The sequence below is a fragment of the Meleagris gallopavo genome, chromosome 3 (assembly GCF_905368555.1).
Source record: "Meleagris gallopavo chromosome 3, MGAL_WU_HG_1.1, whole genome shotgun sequence".
Classification (NCBI taxonomy): Eukaryota; Metazoa; Chordata; class Aves; order Galliformes; family Phasianidae; genus Meleagris; species Meleagris gallopavo.
Window position 1 is genome coordinate 8,143,816 of NC_139406.1, and position 17,183 is coordinate 8,160,998.

The window sequence follows — 17,183 nt, forward strand, 5'->3', positions numbered from 1 at the left end:
AGAAATCTACCCTCCAAGTAGAGATTTCCAACCAGCCATGTACACATTCTCCAGTAGGTTTAATTTCTACTTCCTGGGATAACATCAGCCAAGACAGTACAAGCTGTTTCCAGAGCTAAAATAAGATACATATTGTTCATTTTAAACTATGCTGCTGTCATCTTATAAAAAAAAATTTAAACTTGCTTGACATGACCATTTTGTCACGTCAAATAAATTTTATTAGTTACTACCTCCCTCTTTTTCTACTGACTACAACCTTATCCACTAGTTCAATTTGTAAAAAAAAATAAAAAAAAAATAATAATAATAATAACATTTAGGCTGATGCTTAATTTCTATTTTTAAAGATCTGACACTGTTTTTGTGCTCTTTCAGCCTTCCATAGCTTCTGACATTTGATAATAAATTTGATCAGTTGGTTTGGAAACACCCCACAGGCATAGAGAAAAGTCTAACTTGGTCTTTCCTCGGTGTAGTATGAGATCCTACTCCTTAGTCATTGATATGGATTGTAACAACCATCGACTACAGTTGAACTTCTCAGTGAAAAAGCAAGAAAATAGTTTGGATTCTTTCCTGGCATCTGCTTACAATTGCTGTAAAGTAAAAACCTTCTCTTGCTTACTATAAGCCTTCATAACTACTACTGGAAAACTGTATGCATCTATATCCATTACAAAACCAGTTACTCAGGTTGACATAAATTTCAAGGTAAGCATATAGCCAGCACCTTTCCCTTGCATGAAAATATTTGTGCTTGTGAAGTACATTAACATCTACTTTTCCAAAAAGTTACTACCGTTGGGGGGGTGGGGGAAGGGGAAGAGAATCCAAGAGAGTGCTAATTTTGGAAACCTCCTGATTTGCTTAACTCCCTTAATTAAAACAAACAAAAATAAGATTCACTACTCTCATGAGTATCAGGTAATGCAAAGTAGCTGCATTGCCATGGGATAGAAGCTTGGCTTTATCTTTGGTTTTATATTGAGCTAGTCTGTGTTGAAAGCTGTCACATCAATGAAAAAAAAAAAAAAAGAGTTGTTATGGTAAGCTACAGATAAAGTGACATTTTACATAATCTGTGTAGCTTGTCCACTAACGTTAGCTTTATTATTTTCCTTTTTCAGCATTATGTAAGGATGAGATAGTAATGAACTGAAAAGTCAAAGGGGAATGCAGTTGATTGAAAATCCCAGACCTACCTTCAATTTGAAGAGACAGTTAATTGGTATAAGTCAAAGTACTTGACTTGGTGTTCATAAATAAGGACTAGTCACAAAGCCACAGTCATACCTTATTCAAAGCAAGAGATCAAAACAATTCTCAAGCTGATCAAACATTAACATTAGTAGGTAGAGTAAGCCTGAATTTAAGATTAACTGAAAATGATAGTGTCCTACCTACATACCACAGTGACAGAGCAATAAAACACCACAGAGTTCCTAGCCACTGCATATTGTTTGGGATGGACACATGTATGTATAATAATTTATATCCAAACAGTTGAGCTACAGGAATTTCATCCATCCGATGCTATAATACTGTGAAAATTTCCTAGAAATAGCTAGACAGAAGCCCAACAATTAATAGCCAACAACGCATCAAAAATATATTTCATTCTGGAAAAGACATTAACTAGCAGAAGACAAAGCACTTAACATTCAGAACTTAACACCAAGGGAGAGACCTGATCCGATACAAAATCTCTGAAATCTACCTAAAACAACAGTACCCTCTGTGCTCTTCCTACAATTATGACTCCCCCAATGAAACCAGGAGCAAGAACAGGTAAACTTAATAAAGAGTCTGACATGTTGGGTCTGACATAAAATTCAGATTATCAAATGCAGAAGTGGAACAGTTCTGTGCTGGTCTCATTTGATATAAAAATTACAGTAACTCTTGTAAATATTCAAGTGAAACATGAAAAAAAACTAACAGAATTTACCTTTGAAGGTCTCAAGTTCCTTCCTGTAGGAGAAAACCAGAATACAAATACATAAGCAAATCAGTAAAGTAGAAATGTTAAGACTCATTAAAAGACTAAAAGCAAAGAATTTTATTTTCATCATCTGTAAGGGTAATAAATACCACTAAGTGTGCTTACCTAAATCAAACTGTTTCAAAATTAGGCTACCATCTATTCATTAATAAGCACAATTACACAGATGTTGCATATTTATATCTATCCACATAATTTCAAGATATGTTATTACAAAAATAATCAAGACTTCTTAAGGTTTTGGATATTAGAGCATCTATTGACTAGTGAATAACAGTAAGTGCTCCATTTTCATCAATGCTATTAAAAAATCCTTTTGACAATGGCAAAGAACAAAAATTTACAATTTCACTCCCTCAGCTGCAACACACTCTGAAGGCAACAGAAACATTCCCCTCAGAGGACAGAATTTTAAATACACAGAGTGACAGAAAGCAGACAATACTCCAGTACCAGACAACTAAGAAATCAAGTCAAAAGCAGATGCATCTTTTTTCCTTCACACCAGGCCACATTCCACTTTCAGTAATGAGACAATTCTGAATGCAAAGCACATAGATAAGAGAAATATTTTCTCTGTTTTCAGGAAATTGCAAACTGATCTATCTGCCAGTGCTACAAAGTAGTGATTTATTAAGAATTGAGAAACTAAAGAAAAATCCAAGTTATAGCTTAGCTTAAGTAAGGCAGAACGCTGGCCTTTTCCTTATGAAATGTTCGCTTAATAATGAACTTCTTTTTAGCCTGTACTTTCAAGACTTAAGTCTCATGCACATAATAAGCCTAGCTAAATTCCAGATTTGGAAAACTGATTTTAAGTAAAAGTTCAAAAAAGACTGAACTACCAGTTCTCCAGATAAACACTTCTCACTATTCATAGACGAAAGCATATGCTTCAGTCATTACTGAGTCACATACGATGCAGACTCTTTCATAATACATATGCTGTACTATAATAGTTCTTTCTCCTCCCTAACAGATGAAGTTCTTCAGTATTTATTCCTGCTGAGAGAACAGACAAAACTTTTAAAACCAAAGCTATTTTCTAAGCAGCACAGAGCAGTCCAAAAGCAGCCAGAGAATGCATTTACCTCCACATTTCCAGTGAACGTGCCAATTTTGTCACCAAGAACCAAACATCAGTTTCTGTAAGGACGTGTGCTTTGGCAGGAAAAACGCTACTGCATAATTACAGTAGTGAAGCCTATTAATTCTGACTTCCTGTGATATTTATTTCCCTTCCTGTCTCCATCCCCTTCTCAATTCAGATATTCACTTTTTTAACAGAAAAAAAACTAGCTTACAACACATATGTTTTGTAGGTTCAAATTCCAGTTATTTTTTCCATCCTATGTGCTCTAAGCATAATTAAAAAACTCTTAAGCATTCTCTCAAGCCACGCTCCTTATGTTTAAATAATTGCATTAAAAAAATCAATTGCAGGAAATGCACATTTTCCACAGTCAGAAACGAAACCATACATTCACAAGATGTTTCCTCAGTAAGAGGAAAAGACCTACATAAGTTGGTCCTAAAATCAAGAGGACTCATACCACTTGTCTCCAAAAGGGAACACAACATAACTGGTGTCATTATGTGCAATTATAGTACCAAACAGGATGGCAAAAGTGTAACCAACTGACAGTGATATTCAGGGCTTTTATCTCAGAACCCAGAATCTACCCTCTAGAAATCCATCAAAATGTTTTAGGGTTGATCCATTAAGATGGTAACCTTACATCTGTCTATATAATTGACATTAGTTAAGAAAGCTAGAAATGAATATTCAGCAATTGTTTTTCATCATATACCTCTGAAAACTTAAAATTGATTACTGTTAGCATGCAGTAAGAGTAAAGATTATGAATTTAAGAATCAGCATTTCCTAGTATCTTTGTAGCAATTCAGATCCAGACTGATGATTTTTTATGGAGTTCTAGACATAATTACAGAAAGTGTATATTACAAACAGCTCCTTTTCTCTTCTCCTTTGCAAGTAAATAATTTATTTTTTGTTCATAAATTGTCAGAAACTAAAAAAAAAAAAAAAAAAGTAAAAAGATACATCTCTAAGAATGCAGACAAAAATAATCCACAGAAATAAATACATTGAAGCTGCATTAAGAAGGACATTATTTGGAATACATAGACACTCTATTAAAAAAAAAATTAGCTAACTTGGGCAATTAATTCTGAAAAGATTAATCTGTAATAAAAAACAGAAACCATTTCAGGCCTGAATGACTAGGTAGAACTGTTGCCTTTTTTTTTTTTTTAGGTCTTACCATATTAAACTACTAGTCATGATACCATATATCAGTTTTTTATATTCGTTTTTATTTTACTTTAAATAACTTATTCTTTGAGATAATGTTTTATATTAGGTTTACACAACAGAGCCCAGTCTTTGATGGACAGTTTACTAACAACATCATAATAGGAAATAAAACTGCAGTATATTTGCCTGGCTAGTCAATTTAAAGCTTTCTAAAGAAAAACTGGATTTCCTATACTTTTTGGCCAAGAAAACAAAACACAGGAGATGGTTAAGATACTTCTTTTCACTATCATTAGGAAGAAAACATATTTTACCCCTAGCCTCCCTACATGTGTAGCTTTAAGAGGCAAACAGGGTAGATAATTCAGCATCTATCCAGGATTAAAGAACCTTCCAGGCTATATCTGACCACTAATCAATCAATCCCACTATTTGGATTTTGACTATACATTTCTTCTATTTCAGCTATCAAACGTTGGGTTAATGACATCAACTCTGTCTAGCTACACAAATGAAAAAGCGGCGAGTTTGCCAAAGAACTAAATGAAGTTGGGAGGAGAAGCTAACACCAGAAGGCTGTGCTGCCACTCAATGAGATGTGGACAGACTGCAGAGTTGGGCAAGAGAGAAACCTGATGAGTTTCAACAAAAGCAAGTGAAGACACCTGTACCTGGGGAGGAATAACCCGTACGTCAGTAGAGGTTAAGGGCTAACCTGCTGGAAAAGAGCTCTGAAACGGATCTAGACATCCTGGTGGATAATAGGTTGGCCATGAGCCAGTAATGTGTCCTGATGGCCAAGAAGGCCAGTGGTATCCTTGGGTGCATTAAAAAAAGGGTGGCTATCAGGTTGAGAGAGGCGATTCTCCTCCTCTACTCAGCCCTGGAGAGGCCACATCTGGAGTACTCTGTCCAGTTCTGGGCTCCCTCATTCAAAAAGGACAGGCACCTCTTAGAAAGAATCCAGCAGAGGGTGGCAAGGATAATCAGGACCTGAAGCACCTCCCACCAAGAAAAGGCTGGGACACCTGGGACTCTTCAGTCTGTTGAAGAAAAGGTTGAGAGGGGATCTCATAACTGTTTGTAAGTATCTGAAATGTGGGAGTCAAGTGGATGGGGTCAGGCTCTTTTCAGTGCTGTGCAGTGATTGAACAAGTGGCAATAGGCAAAAACTGGAACACAGAAAGTTCCATACAAAAACGAGGAACAACTTCTTTACTGTGAGTGACAGAGCATTGAAACAGGCTGCTCAGAGAGGTTGGGGAGTCTTCTCTGAAGTTATTCAAGACCCACCAGGACACTTTCCTGTGTGACCTGCTGCAAGGAACCTCTTTTAGCAAGGGAGTTGTTCTTGATGGTCTCTATAGGTCCTTTCTAGACCCTGCAGTTCTGTGATTCTGTCATTCTTTACTTTTTTGTAGTTAACAGTAAGCTTTCATTAAGAAGTAACTTCTGTAAGTAACAGGCTACAATATAATGTAAATATCTCCTCTTTTACTGAAAAATGAAGCACATACACACAAAAGGAGAGTATAATGAAGGTAAATAATAAGAGTATACAGACACAGAGGCACTAGAGAAGTAACATTCTATTCACAGAACAACTTATAAAGACGCGAACTTCTTTCCTGAGAGACAGAAGCTATTTAGGCTCTATGTGCACTAGAGTTACTAAGAACTGGCTGCATATGGGCAGTAGTTTTCATTTCTCCCTTTCCACTTGCTAGCTTTCATAAATAGGTGGAGGTTTAATTATTCTGTGAAATTCTACAGCCCTCAGATTCATTTGAAAATGACCAAGAGAATGGCAGAAGCAAGAAAAGGCCAACAGTCATTAGAGAGAGTTCAGCTGCATAAGATTGTTTTTGTACTTCAAGATAATACTTATTTGAGGACAGAGATTATATATTCAGGTAAAGTTTAATGCCAGCATAAGAAGGCCGTTAGTCAGATTTTTGGTCTTTTCTGAGCATAATGGACATAGACAAATTTGAAGACAAATCCTTCCACGCACCATGCCCAAAGAGGAGCATGGTAGAAGGAGGAAGAGTGAAGGCAAATAAATGTCATAAACAAATGTTTGCTGAAAGCTTCCAACTTCACAAACCAGAAAGATACAGTGAATACATAAAGTCTATAAATCTTAAAATTCAGGGTATGTAGACACCATACCATTCCTCCAAAACTAACTGTCTGATCTCCCAGGTGATGCAGTCAGATTTACAAGATGCACAGTGTACCAAAGCGTGGCTCTCTGTAATCCACATTAAGGCACCTAAAATTGATACAACACTGTTATAGCATACGATGTCTTCAAACCTTTAGAGGTTCCTGAACCGGTGTAGAGTGGAGACATAGAGAACCTAATGCAGAGCTTAGGACATATTGAACAAATTCATCAGTTTGTCATCACCTCTTTGTAAAACTGGCTACAGATCAGAAAGCTAGAAAAGACTACGTTAGGAGATTTCTGAAAGTATCCTGCACCAACATGGGCCTGAACAGAGATGTGAAAGCAGAGGACAGAAGCAGTCTCACTCAATGTTTTTGTTCAGGAAAACAGTAAAACACAGACAAAGCCTAAGCAAAATACTTTTACTTCAAGAAAACCCCCATCATGCTTTGAAAGGTGACATCCTTCCTGAAGCCAAATCCAAACATTATTTGAAACAAGTGTTCAATCTTAAATACATACTTCAGATTTCCTATATGTCAACATTTTTTCTTACCTAAAAATGCACTATGAATCAAGAAAATGCAGCAGCCAGTGGAAGACAACTGGATTTATAATTATTTCAGCTTGATGTTTCCGCTAACGCATTTGGCATGGAAACTGCAGCATTGTCTTCTCTTGTCAATTTTAGATTTCTGGAATTGAAGTAGCTGATGAAAACAGGTCAGCTCATATCTGAAATTGCATTGGAAACTTGGGCTGCCTGCAAGCTTAAAGATGTTTCTATTATTTCATAATTCATTTGCTTCTTGCTTTACAAGCACACCAACTAGGGCTCTTATGAAAGAAACCTCCCCAAACACTCCGAAGTCAGAACACAACCATGGAGCAAAGCCTCAAATCAACTCAATGAGAACTCAAACTGACAGATTCTCTCAAATGAGGGGGGGAGGGGGAGGTTGTCTATTTTTAAGTAAAATCTCAACTGAATGGAAAGAAAGTATCAAATATAGTAACTTCTGCTTAAGAGCTTATTGGATCACCCCACAGTCTTAGAACTGCTGTGACAAAAGGAATATTGACCACTAGGTCTGCACTGCCTAGCTAAGGAATGGAACATAACCACAAAACCACATATCCTGCTGCACATATGCACAGCAACTGCACACTGTTTTAAGCTGATATCCATAAGGGAAATTATTTAAGATGCAGCAGATAGCTCAAAGCTTTACAAATGCTTTCATAAAGGGTCAAAATACGGACCATACAATAGCAACTCACAGAATCACTGGCACATACCAAGCCAAATAAGACTGCAGATTACAATAATAATCCAGTGTAGTCAAAAACATGCTGCTTTAAGTTACTCAAATCAATGGGAAGTCAGATTGCTCAACAAAAGACAAGGTTCTCGGGTTCTACTGTATCTCAAAAAGGGCTGTAACATGAAGATTGATTTTCTTAATGTAACAAAGCACTAAGGAGTTAAATAACCAGAGAGCACAGAAAAATCAAGTTCTCTGCAATGAAGACAGGAGGAAAACTTGACATTTGCATATTTAATTTCTAAGGAAAGAGTAGGCAGACAAGAAAGGAGCAAAATCATAAATGAATGTCAGGAATGATTTTATAGCAACAGCTCTGAAGGTAGCAGACAGTCAATAAACTCCAACTACTAGATTCATGTGTAAAGAAATAGTTTCAAAATAGCATATCGATGGTAAAAATTGAGTATTGAATTTAATAGATTTTACAAAGAAATGTTTCTAAGTGTTGAGTTGCAAATACCAGTTACAAACCAGAAGAAACACTTACAGTTGCTGATTTGCCCTTTACTTTTAAGATATTTCTGGTACCTAACAAGATCCAAAGCAAAACCTTAGAAACGTCACCTGTTTTGTCTTGTACAGTTACATTACCTAAATTAAGGGTTCTCTTGTGGGTAGATTTTTTTTTTGTTTTTTGTTTTTAATTACTTCTACAGTCTGATTCAAGCTTTAGTCAACAAAAAACTAACAGAGAGACTTTGATTTTCATCAAAAGAAATAAAAGACAAAAAAAAAAAGAGACTCAAAACTTGTGTCACTATTACTTAAGTAATCTTCTGTGCACTGTACTTTTCTTTATGCTTAGGATTAACACTTCTGCCAATGAAACAGAAATGCTTTCCCTCAGCCAGATTGCTTGAGCATCTTTTTGGTTGACCTTTAGGTCAACTATTACTTCAAAATACCATTGAGACTGAATAGATTTAAGGAACGAAAAAAAATCAATAAAAGCAAAAACCACTACCAAAGTACTGTTGAAACAGAAGAGAAAAAGAATCAAATGCTTTTGCAGTGATCTGCACTGGGGATGGTTTTGTTTGTTTGTTTCTTTGTTTTTGTTTTGCTTTTTGAACTCTATATTGAAGTGAAGCTACAAAAGCAGCTGAAGTCTCTCAGCGTCCTTCAGCAAAACATCTCCATCAGCTTCATATCGTAAGATGAAGTGGATCAAAACCAAATATGTTCTTCATAGGAAACAGCAAAAACCAACTGGTGGTCAACAATAGATACAACTAAAACCAAATACCACCACATATACTCAGCAGTTTCAGCATACAGTGAAAGCAATTCTCTTTCAATGCTTCAAAAAAAAGAAACCTATGTTTATCCCAAGGAAGAACACTGGCTGCTTACTTTTCAGGTGCAACATTCAGAAGAAAAATAAGGCAATGGCATTAAAACAGAAGAAAATGGTGTGAGAGAAATCAGCGAAATCATTAAAAACAAGTAAACATTTCGCCCTTTCTTAAGAGACTAATAGAAATTATTTACATTTCAAATGCATTCATTTCAAAGGTAAATAATTCTAGTTCTAGTGACTTTTATCATACAACCAAAAATTTAGAAATCCAAACTGAAAGCTGAAATTGGAGAGAAACTACAAATACTACCCACAAAAGTGGTATATTTAGGTTTTTAATAGAAATGAAAAAGGTTCTTGCAGAATTGTTTTTGGTGAGCCATAAAGCAAAATCCAGATCCAGCTTTAAATTGGCCATCAGTTTCCTCATAGATACTTTTAGTACCTATCTATGTATGTAGTTTAAAATTAGAGTATTTAAGAATTGGACGTATTTTATTCCAAAGTGAATTAATGTCACGCCACAGGTTCACAAAAACAAAATAACAAAAAAAAAAAGGCCTGTAGCCACAGAAGCAGTATTTACCTAAAACATATGAGGTGTTCTGCACAGACAGAGTGCGATCATGGTGGTTAGCTGTAACCTCTATGACACCTCAGGCATCCTCAGCACATCCTTCTGACAAAGAAATGCAAAACCTCCCACCCAGAAGCGTTGTCAACAAATACATTTTACACATTTTTTGAACAATCTCAAACATTTTTTTTCCCCAAACAATTGGAAAGCGATTATCAAAGACCTCAAGAAAATGATCCCTACTGAAGAGGGACAGAATGTATCTGGAGAAATAACTGCAGCTCAAAAGCAGAAAATGGATTTTAGTGTGGTAATGATGAGCACCTACCTTCTGCCACTAGCCACAGTGAATGAATGAATTTGACACATGAGGTAGTTTTGAGGTGTAAAGCAATGATTAGGGGAGTCCTAAACCTTCTATTATTGGTACTGCAACTCTGGTAGAAGAATGCCTGGTACTGACAGATAGATATGATTTGCAGATCAGTAATTAGAACGATATAAAGGTAGAGAGAAGCTATGCAGTGTTGGCATAATGTTCAATATTTACTAGAAGACATCAATAAAAGGTGCTGTAAAATGCAGAGGATCCAACACAAACATTGTCTTAATTATAGGTCACAAAAGCTAACAAAAAAAACAATGCATTTTTGCCTATTCAAAGGACAAATAAGCTACAGGGAGAAAGTATGCTAGAAATCTCTTTTTGCTTATTTCACTGTCTTTCTGCATCAGGCAAAGACCATCTCATAAAAGGGCAAAATTAAACCAAATTAAATGAACAGTGACAGAAATTATAATGAGCAGTCACACTTTGCAAGTAGTATTTAAAACAATGCCAAAAACACTAACAAAAACTTTTGATCTAATATTTACAAAACCTTGCCCAATATTTATTAAAAATGTTATTTGAGCACATACGGAAGCAAAATCCACTAATAATGAAGCAGCTTGCTCTTTCTGGAGGTATGGTATACGCAAAATTCTGTACAGGATGTCTTCCTGCAAACAAAAGAAATTTGGTGTCCTAAAATTATGTAAAACAAAGCACAATTATCAAGGGATTTTGTAAAAAGGTTGTGCAAGCTCAGCTTTTCAGGATCAATAGGAATTCTCAATCCTCATGTCTGTCCAAAGAAGTGCAGTAACTGATGGATACAAAATTAATTCCAGCCTCCTGTTATCATGAAAACACTTGCTACCGATTGTGCTGCACGCAAACCCTTGAACAGCAGGAGGGAAAAATTACCTCCAGTGTGAACTCTGATTTGGCACAGGAAGTTACAGCCATACAGTTAACGTCTAGAGAAAACTCCAATCCAGTCATCCACAGCATGACTACTGGACAGCTGTCCTGAAGAGAAGTTTCTACGCACACCCCTGTAAATTCATTATATACTCACCTACATGAAGGTGTAGCCACTGAAAATCTACACCAGCGGAAGGCTGATCAAGAAGAATATAGCATGCAACCTTACTGAGAAGAAAAATTCTACTGAGAACTATGAAACATGTAACTAGAGCCTTAGAAGTAATTTACAGTGCATTTAATGTTTGAAGGAGGAATATACTTGTTTGAAACGTTTGCAACAATATTTTTACATATCAAAAGCCAATCTGACAAATTAACATGTGAAGTTTAGAAGTGTCATAAAGCTACAATTTAAATTTATTGCTGCCAGATGGGAGGCAGTCATCACTGGAGATTGAGTACTGCTTTAGCTTATCCCATAGGAAGCATTATGGGACCTAAACAAAGTCAAAGACATAGAAGTCTTCTAGGCAACACAGTTTTGTATGGTAGGGTACTACCCATTCCAACCTCTCTCTTCCAACCTCGTTAAAATAATTTAGGTAAACACAGTGCTTTACAGTGTTACTGCAGGAGTTATAGATAATACTTGAAAGAAGCACACAAGAAAACCTACCGTATTACTTTTCTCTCTGTCTTTGTTTAATGCTAGTAGGTAAATAACCACTAAGATGGAACTTTTCCCAAAAGCAGACTAATCTGATTTGTCTAAGGAAGTTTATGGATTTATGTTTTGGATGTTTATGTCAATTAAGCCCTAACATAAGCCTTTTTATCAACTGCAACTATCCTTACAGCCCCTTATGGTCCCAAAGCAATTAGAAAGAGGGATAAAAACAACAAAAGACTACACCGAAAAAATAAACATCATTTTAGTAACTGATCAGGACATTTTCTCACATGGTCATCTCTAATCCATACAATGCCATTGCTGCAAATTTCATACCCTTTTGAATGAGAATCAAACCCTCTGCAGGAGCATAAAAACAGTACGTCATCAGCATGGGAACACCTCAATCTATCAAGCTCCTCAACTACTTTGCTAATTACCAAAGCAGAGGATTATATATTGTTTGGTAACAAAGAAACCTTTAAAATCAAAAAAGCAAATTTAGTTATAAATAAACCCAAGAACATATTTTCATGTTAGGTAAAGCAATTCTTCAAATGTCACCAGAAAGGAAAAAAGTCCCACTGAAGCTTTTGGTATATTCATATTTTGAATACATCCAAACAAGAAGAGACTCAAGATTTTAGATTTCTTCAATCATTTTCCTTTTATGCCTGTTCTCAAATCAAATACTGAAAACAAAGGTTTCTTAAATAGCAAGTGCTAACAATTCTGATTCTAACAATTATATTTCAAGTCAAATGACACAGTAAAATGTATTCACTTTATCTCCAGTACCAAGGGACAATTTCTATTTAAAACGTGTTCCTACAAGATGTTACTGTTAGTCATCTCCTTTTAATTGATAAAATAACCAGGAGGTGCTATTTTTTGAGAAAACTGATCTCTGAAATGGCTACAATTGGTATTAAGAGCTTCACAGCTTCAAGACAATCATTCTAGCTCACATCATAAGCATGGATTTTGGTGCATGTAAAAACTAGCATGAAAGTGAGCTTCTAAGAACGCTTCCTAAATAATGCAGTGAACTGTCTTGAGAATGCAAGAAATGCCATAGGAGACTGGAGCAACACAAGGAGTTTTCTGGAATCAGGAATGGTACATTCTCAGCAGGAGGGCAAAAGGAGGAGGAATAGGATCATGCTTAAGGAAAGAACAGGATACTAATGGCATGGTTTAATGCTAACATATATGCAAACAACTGCAGCAAGACTAACTAGAGAAAAGGAGGAACCTGATTTCCATACTACAACACAGGTACCCTGATCAATGAATACACGAAAAAGTACTTAAAATCCAGAGATAAGTGCACAGAAAAAACAAGAAACTCCCCCACCACCCAGCTGCATTCTTTAAAATACGTTGTGGAAAACTTGGACTGATGAATCTACCTTTAAACTAGTACTCATTGCAATGACTAAAGAAAAAAAAAAAAAAAAAAATCGATCTGTTTGAACAGAAATAAAGTGCTCTACTTAACAGGGAGACCTATTTCTGAAAGTCAGTTCCCATAGTTACCATAAGCTGCATTTCAAAGGTTCAATGTTGACCTAAAGCGCTTTCTTCTAAATCTTTCATATAGGAAGATTTTTCAAAAGACTTGAAATACATGAGCTTCTAGCTTAATCTCTGAAATACCTTTACAGTAAAATTACTTCTAGTTACATCCTTAAACCACAGTTTCTAGAGCTTGTGTTCACAGTTTTCATCCCCACATGGTCAACATACAAGAAACACCTTTTTACACAGAACTAATCACTCCCTGAAAATAACTTTATGTTAAAGACAGACCATAGGCTCCTGAATCCCCACTTGATTCTTTCAGTATTTGGTATCACAGTAAAACCCCCAAGCAGTATATAGAGGAACAAAAAATCAGAGTTGGAAGCATAGATAACAAATGACTCACATTAAGTTAACTGGCTGTTCGTTCTTCAAGTACCTTACACTGCCAAGTGTCCTTCTAGTAATGAGCTGGCAGTTAATTTCTTACCTAAACAAATACTATGGTAATGATCAACCAGAAATTACCTGCATTTTTCCTGTTTTGTCTAGATCTGGCCAAAGGTAATCAGCTTACAATTATGTTAAGTAGCTTGCTTAGCATTCTATTTATAAAACTGATTAGATGCTAAGCACTGTAGGCAACAGTTTAACACTTTATTTTGATTATAGGAGCAGAGGCTGGAGGATAGAAACAGGAAGGAAGAGGGAGTGGGACTCAGGTGAGAGGGAAGACAAGACTCAAGAGAACTTCTGAAAAGTTATTGTATTTTGGGGATTGTAGATCTATTGCTTTATGCACATCTTAGATTTATGTGTTAGTTGGTTAAATAGCACATACTTAGAATTTTGAAGATATTACTACTAAATATTCAATTATCTAAATAAGTCAGAAGACATTCAGACATACTGACTAGCATCAGCCTTCCTGGAGGGAATGGAAATAATGTTGCCCAGACTTAGGAAAGAGTAAATCCAAGCTGCAGGAAAATCACAAGACAAGATGAGGTTCTGAGGTTCAGTTACCTGAATAAGGGAGAATAGATAAAGGACTGCAGCATGAGAATCTGCTGGATGTGACAGACAGCACCATGAGGTGTAGTTGGATTTCACAAGCAGCTAAAGGGGACTTGCATCAAAAATAGCCAAACTTCATAGATAAATGAAGGCAATGGGGAGTTTCTGGGACACAGAACTTGAATGTGAGCAATACAAAAGGTAACCACATCTCTAACATTACAAAACTACATAGATAGTAGCAGCAGAAATCTGAGCAGAAATGTAGCAAGATCAAGATCAAATGGGGAAAAAGTTATTAGGGCTGAACAACTGACAGAACCCTAACCTTGATAAGTGCATTCTAATCAGGACCATAAACCAAAACAGTTGTTCCGACCATAGTACACAAGTCAAACTTTATTCCACAATAACAAGAACTGGGGAGGGTGCCAGTTTGCTTCCCCTGCCTAACAGGAGAACAGGCTGCTCAGATCAAGCAACCCAGTTATCCCTATGTCAATGCCTCTACCCACACAGGTCCATCAAAGATAATCTTTGACACATGGCTCCAATTTCATTCCTCATTTCCACATCTGTGTCACAACATTAATACTACTTTTCTTTTCACTTTCTTCAATAAGGTTCTTTTTGTCACTTTCAGTGACAAAGCCAAGAAAGTAAATTTATTAAGCTCCTAACATTTATCTCTTGCTAAGTTATCTTTTACAGAAACATGAAGTATAAGCATAAGAGGTTCTGTGGTTGACTCTTCATACATGCTTTTCAAGTTGGACTTGAATTCTTAGTGGTAATGCCATGTCTCTATGAATGGGAATGACAGAGGAGTAATAACTATCACATGGAGTGGAAAATATTTCTAGGATATGATAGAACTGAAAAGATGCCAGAGGAAAAATAAATCACGAACTTCGAAGGTTACAATGGAGAAAAACATATAAAAATCAGGGCAATGACTTAAAACAATCAACAATTCATCAGAGCTCATAATAGCTCACAATATCCCTTACTCTGACTGTTCTCAGAGGATAATATGCACAACTTCATCTTAACAATGTACCAATAATTTTCCAAATACACACACTTGGTTCGTCACCAAGTGTTAGAGCAAAACTCAATGGATTTATTACAAACGTGAAACTTTCTGTCAAAGATTATAGCTTCTTTAGAAAATGAAACAAAAAGGATTGTACTGTATAAAAAAAAAAAAAAAAAAATTAAAAAAAATCACAGGAGGGTTATACTTTATGTTATACTACATTTATAGCAATTGTTCTATTTACCTTTTTGTTTTCTTGTAATTTTCCAGCTGTAACGTCTGCACACATTTGTATCTTTCCAATTCACACTGCTCACATAGGTCCTCGAGATACAATAGGTGAGTCTCCATTTCTTCAAAGTTTGCCTCTAGACGGGCTATATGAAATATTTATATGAGCACCAAACTGTATCAGTAGATGTACAACCCACCCAAACAGAAATGGGAATTCATAGAAGTTAGACTGTAATAATTACACATGCATAAATGGCTCAGAAAGACAAACACATCTCATATCACGTAGTAAAGATGACAACAGCACCATTTTAAGTGAGATCTAGCTGTGGTTCTCTTTGCAGTAAGATGCTGAATCACCTGCTATATCTGCCCCAGCACATCACAGACCTGTGGTCTGTACTTGGTGAAAAGAAGCAGCCAGAATCTGTAGCTTAATTTTGCTAATCAAGCACACTGTCTTTTTTTACATCTTCCTGTATCATACCAGTCTGAAGAAGGAAGATGTACTGAACAAGACCAGTACTGACCATAAATATTCAACTCAAGTAAAACATAATGTGAGAATTTTAACTCTAACATGACCTTGTGATAAGCTAAACCACAGGTTCTAAAAAGTAGCCAGTAAAGATAGATTGATGGGCAAACCTCTATCCCACATAGGCTTAGAAAACATTTCTATCTTTTTTTAAGTTTAGACTCTGGACATTATGGATAAAGAGATCATGCCTATGAAAAGCCCTGAGAAATCTCATAGCTCACCCTCTTCTGAGCTGAAATTTGGATCTCCTTAAGTACCTTCTGAACTGAATTATTCTATGTGAAACTTACATCAAAAATCTCTGCCCTTATGGGTGACTAAATACTGAGTTTCATGTCCATCATTGGGATCCCAAAGTGGAAAACCTAATTTTCCAAAACTCTAATGAACTAATCACTCCAGGATGGAGCTCTGTGGATGTAAGATTATTATCCACACTTTGTCACAATTTCTCCCATACCAGAGGGAAAAAGGATAAATTACATTTACATGTTTATAAACAAACTAGCAAGTAAAGAGTAGGTCACAAAATCATACAATTGATTTTGAGCTGGAAGGGCCCTTTAAAGGCCATTTTGCAATGAACAGGGACATGTACAGCTCAATCAGGTTGCCAGAGCCCCACCCAGCCCAACACTGAGGGTCTCCAGGGACGGGGCATCCAACACCCCTCTGGGCAACCTGTTCCAGTGCTTCACTACCATTATTGTTTGTTTTTTCCCTAGTTTTCAAACTAAATCTCCACTCTTTTAGTTTGAAACCATTTTCCCAATGTCCTGTCACAAGAGAATTTCCTAAAGATGGAATTTTGCAGTTTAGAGTTAGATGCACTAATCTGAAGCTTGACTGTCAATGCAAAGAACTATGCAGATGATGGTAGCAGAAAACCTAAAGCAATCCTAGTTTTGGCAAATGGCTGTGCTCCTCCTGAAGACATTTCTGTCAAATCCCCAAATAATCTTTGGACTGTGCTACTTGGAGCCTATTTTGGAACATACAAAACTTCAACTAGCTTGTCTATTACAATTTGAGATTGCTATAACAGCAATCCCCCTAGAACAGCAGAGTTAAAAGACTCCATAAACAAATTCACAAGCATGTATATTCATATATGCAGCTCCAGTTACTTTCAAAGATTTTTTTTTTATTGCTGACAAGAAAGTAAGGTAGTGCCCCACGGCAGTCAGAAAAGAAAAAATGATTCATGTAATCAGCAAAGATCATTTGAAAGAAAGCTACAGACAA

General features: G+C 36.2%; 1 protein-coding gene across 2 annotated transcripts in view; it reads right to left on the bottom strand.

Moving 5' to 3' along the window:
• The window catches only part of DTNBP1 (dystrobrevin binding protein 1), a 68,413-nt gene that overhangs the window by 38,401 nt on the left and 12,829 nt on the right, over positions 1-17,183 (bottom strand). Inside the window, exons 6-7 of one of the 2 annotated variants that reach the window (XM_085220154.1) lie at positions 15,408-15,540; positions 1,952-1,974 (exon numbers count right to left, since the gene is read on the bottom strand). The exons of the other annotated variant lie outside the window; for it this stretch is intronic. Of the exons in view, the coding sequence (XP_085076280.1) occupies positions 1,952-1,974; positions 15,408-15,540 (156 nt within the window). The remainder of the gene's footprint in view (positions 1-1,951; positions 1,975-15,407; positions 15,541-17,183) is intronic. 2 annotated transcript variants of the gene reach the window in all.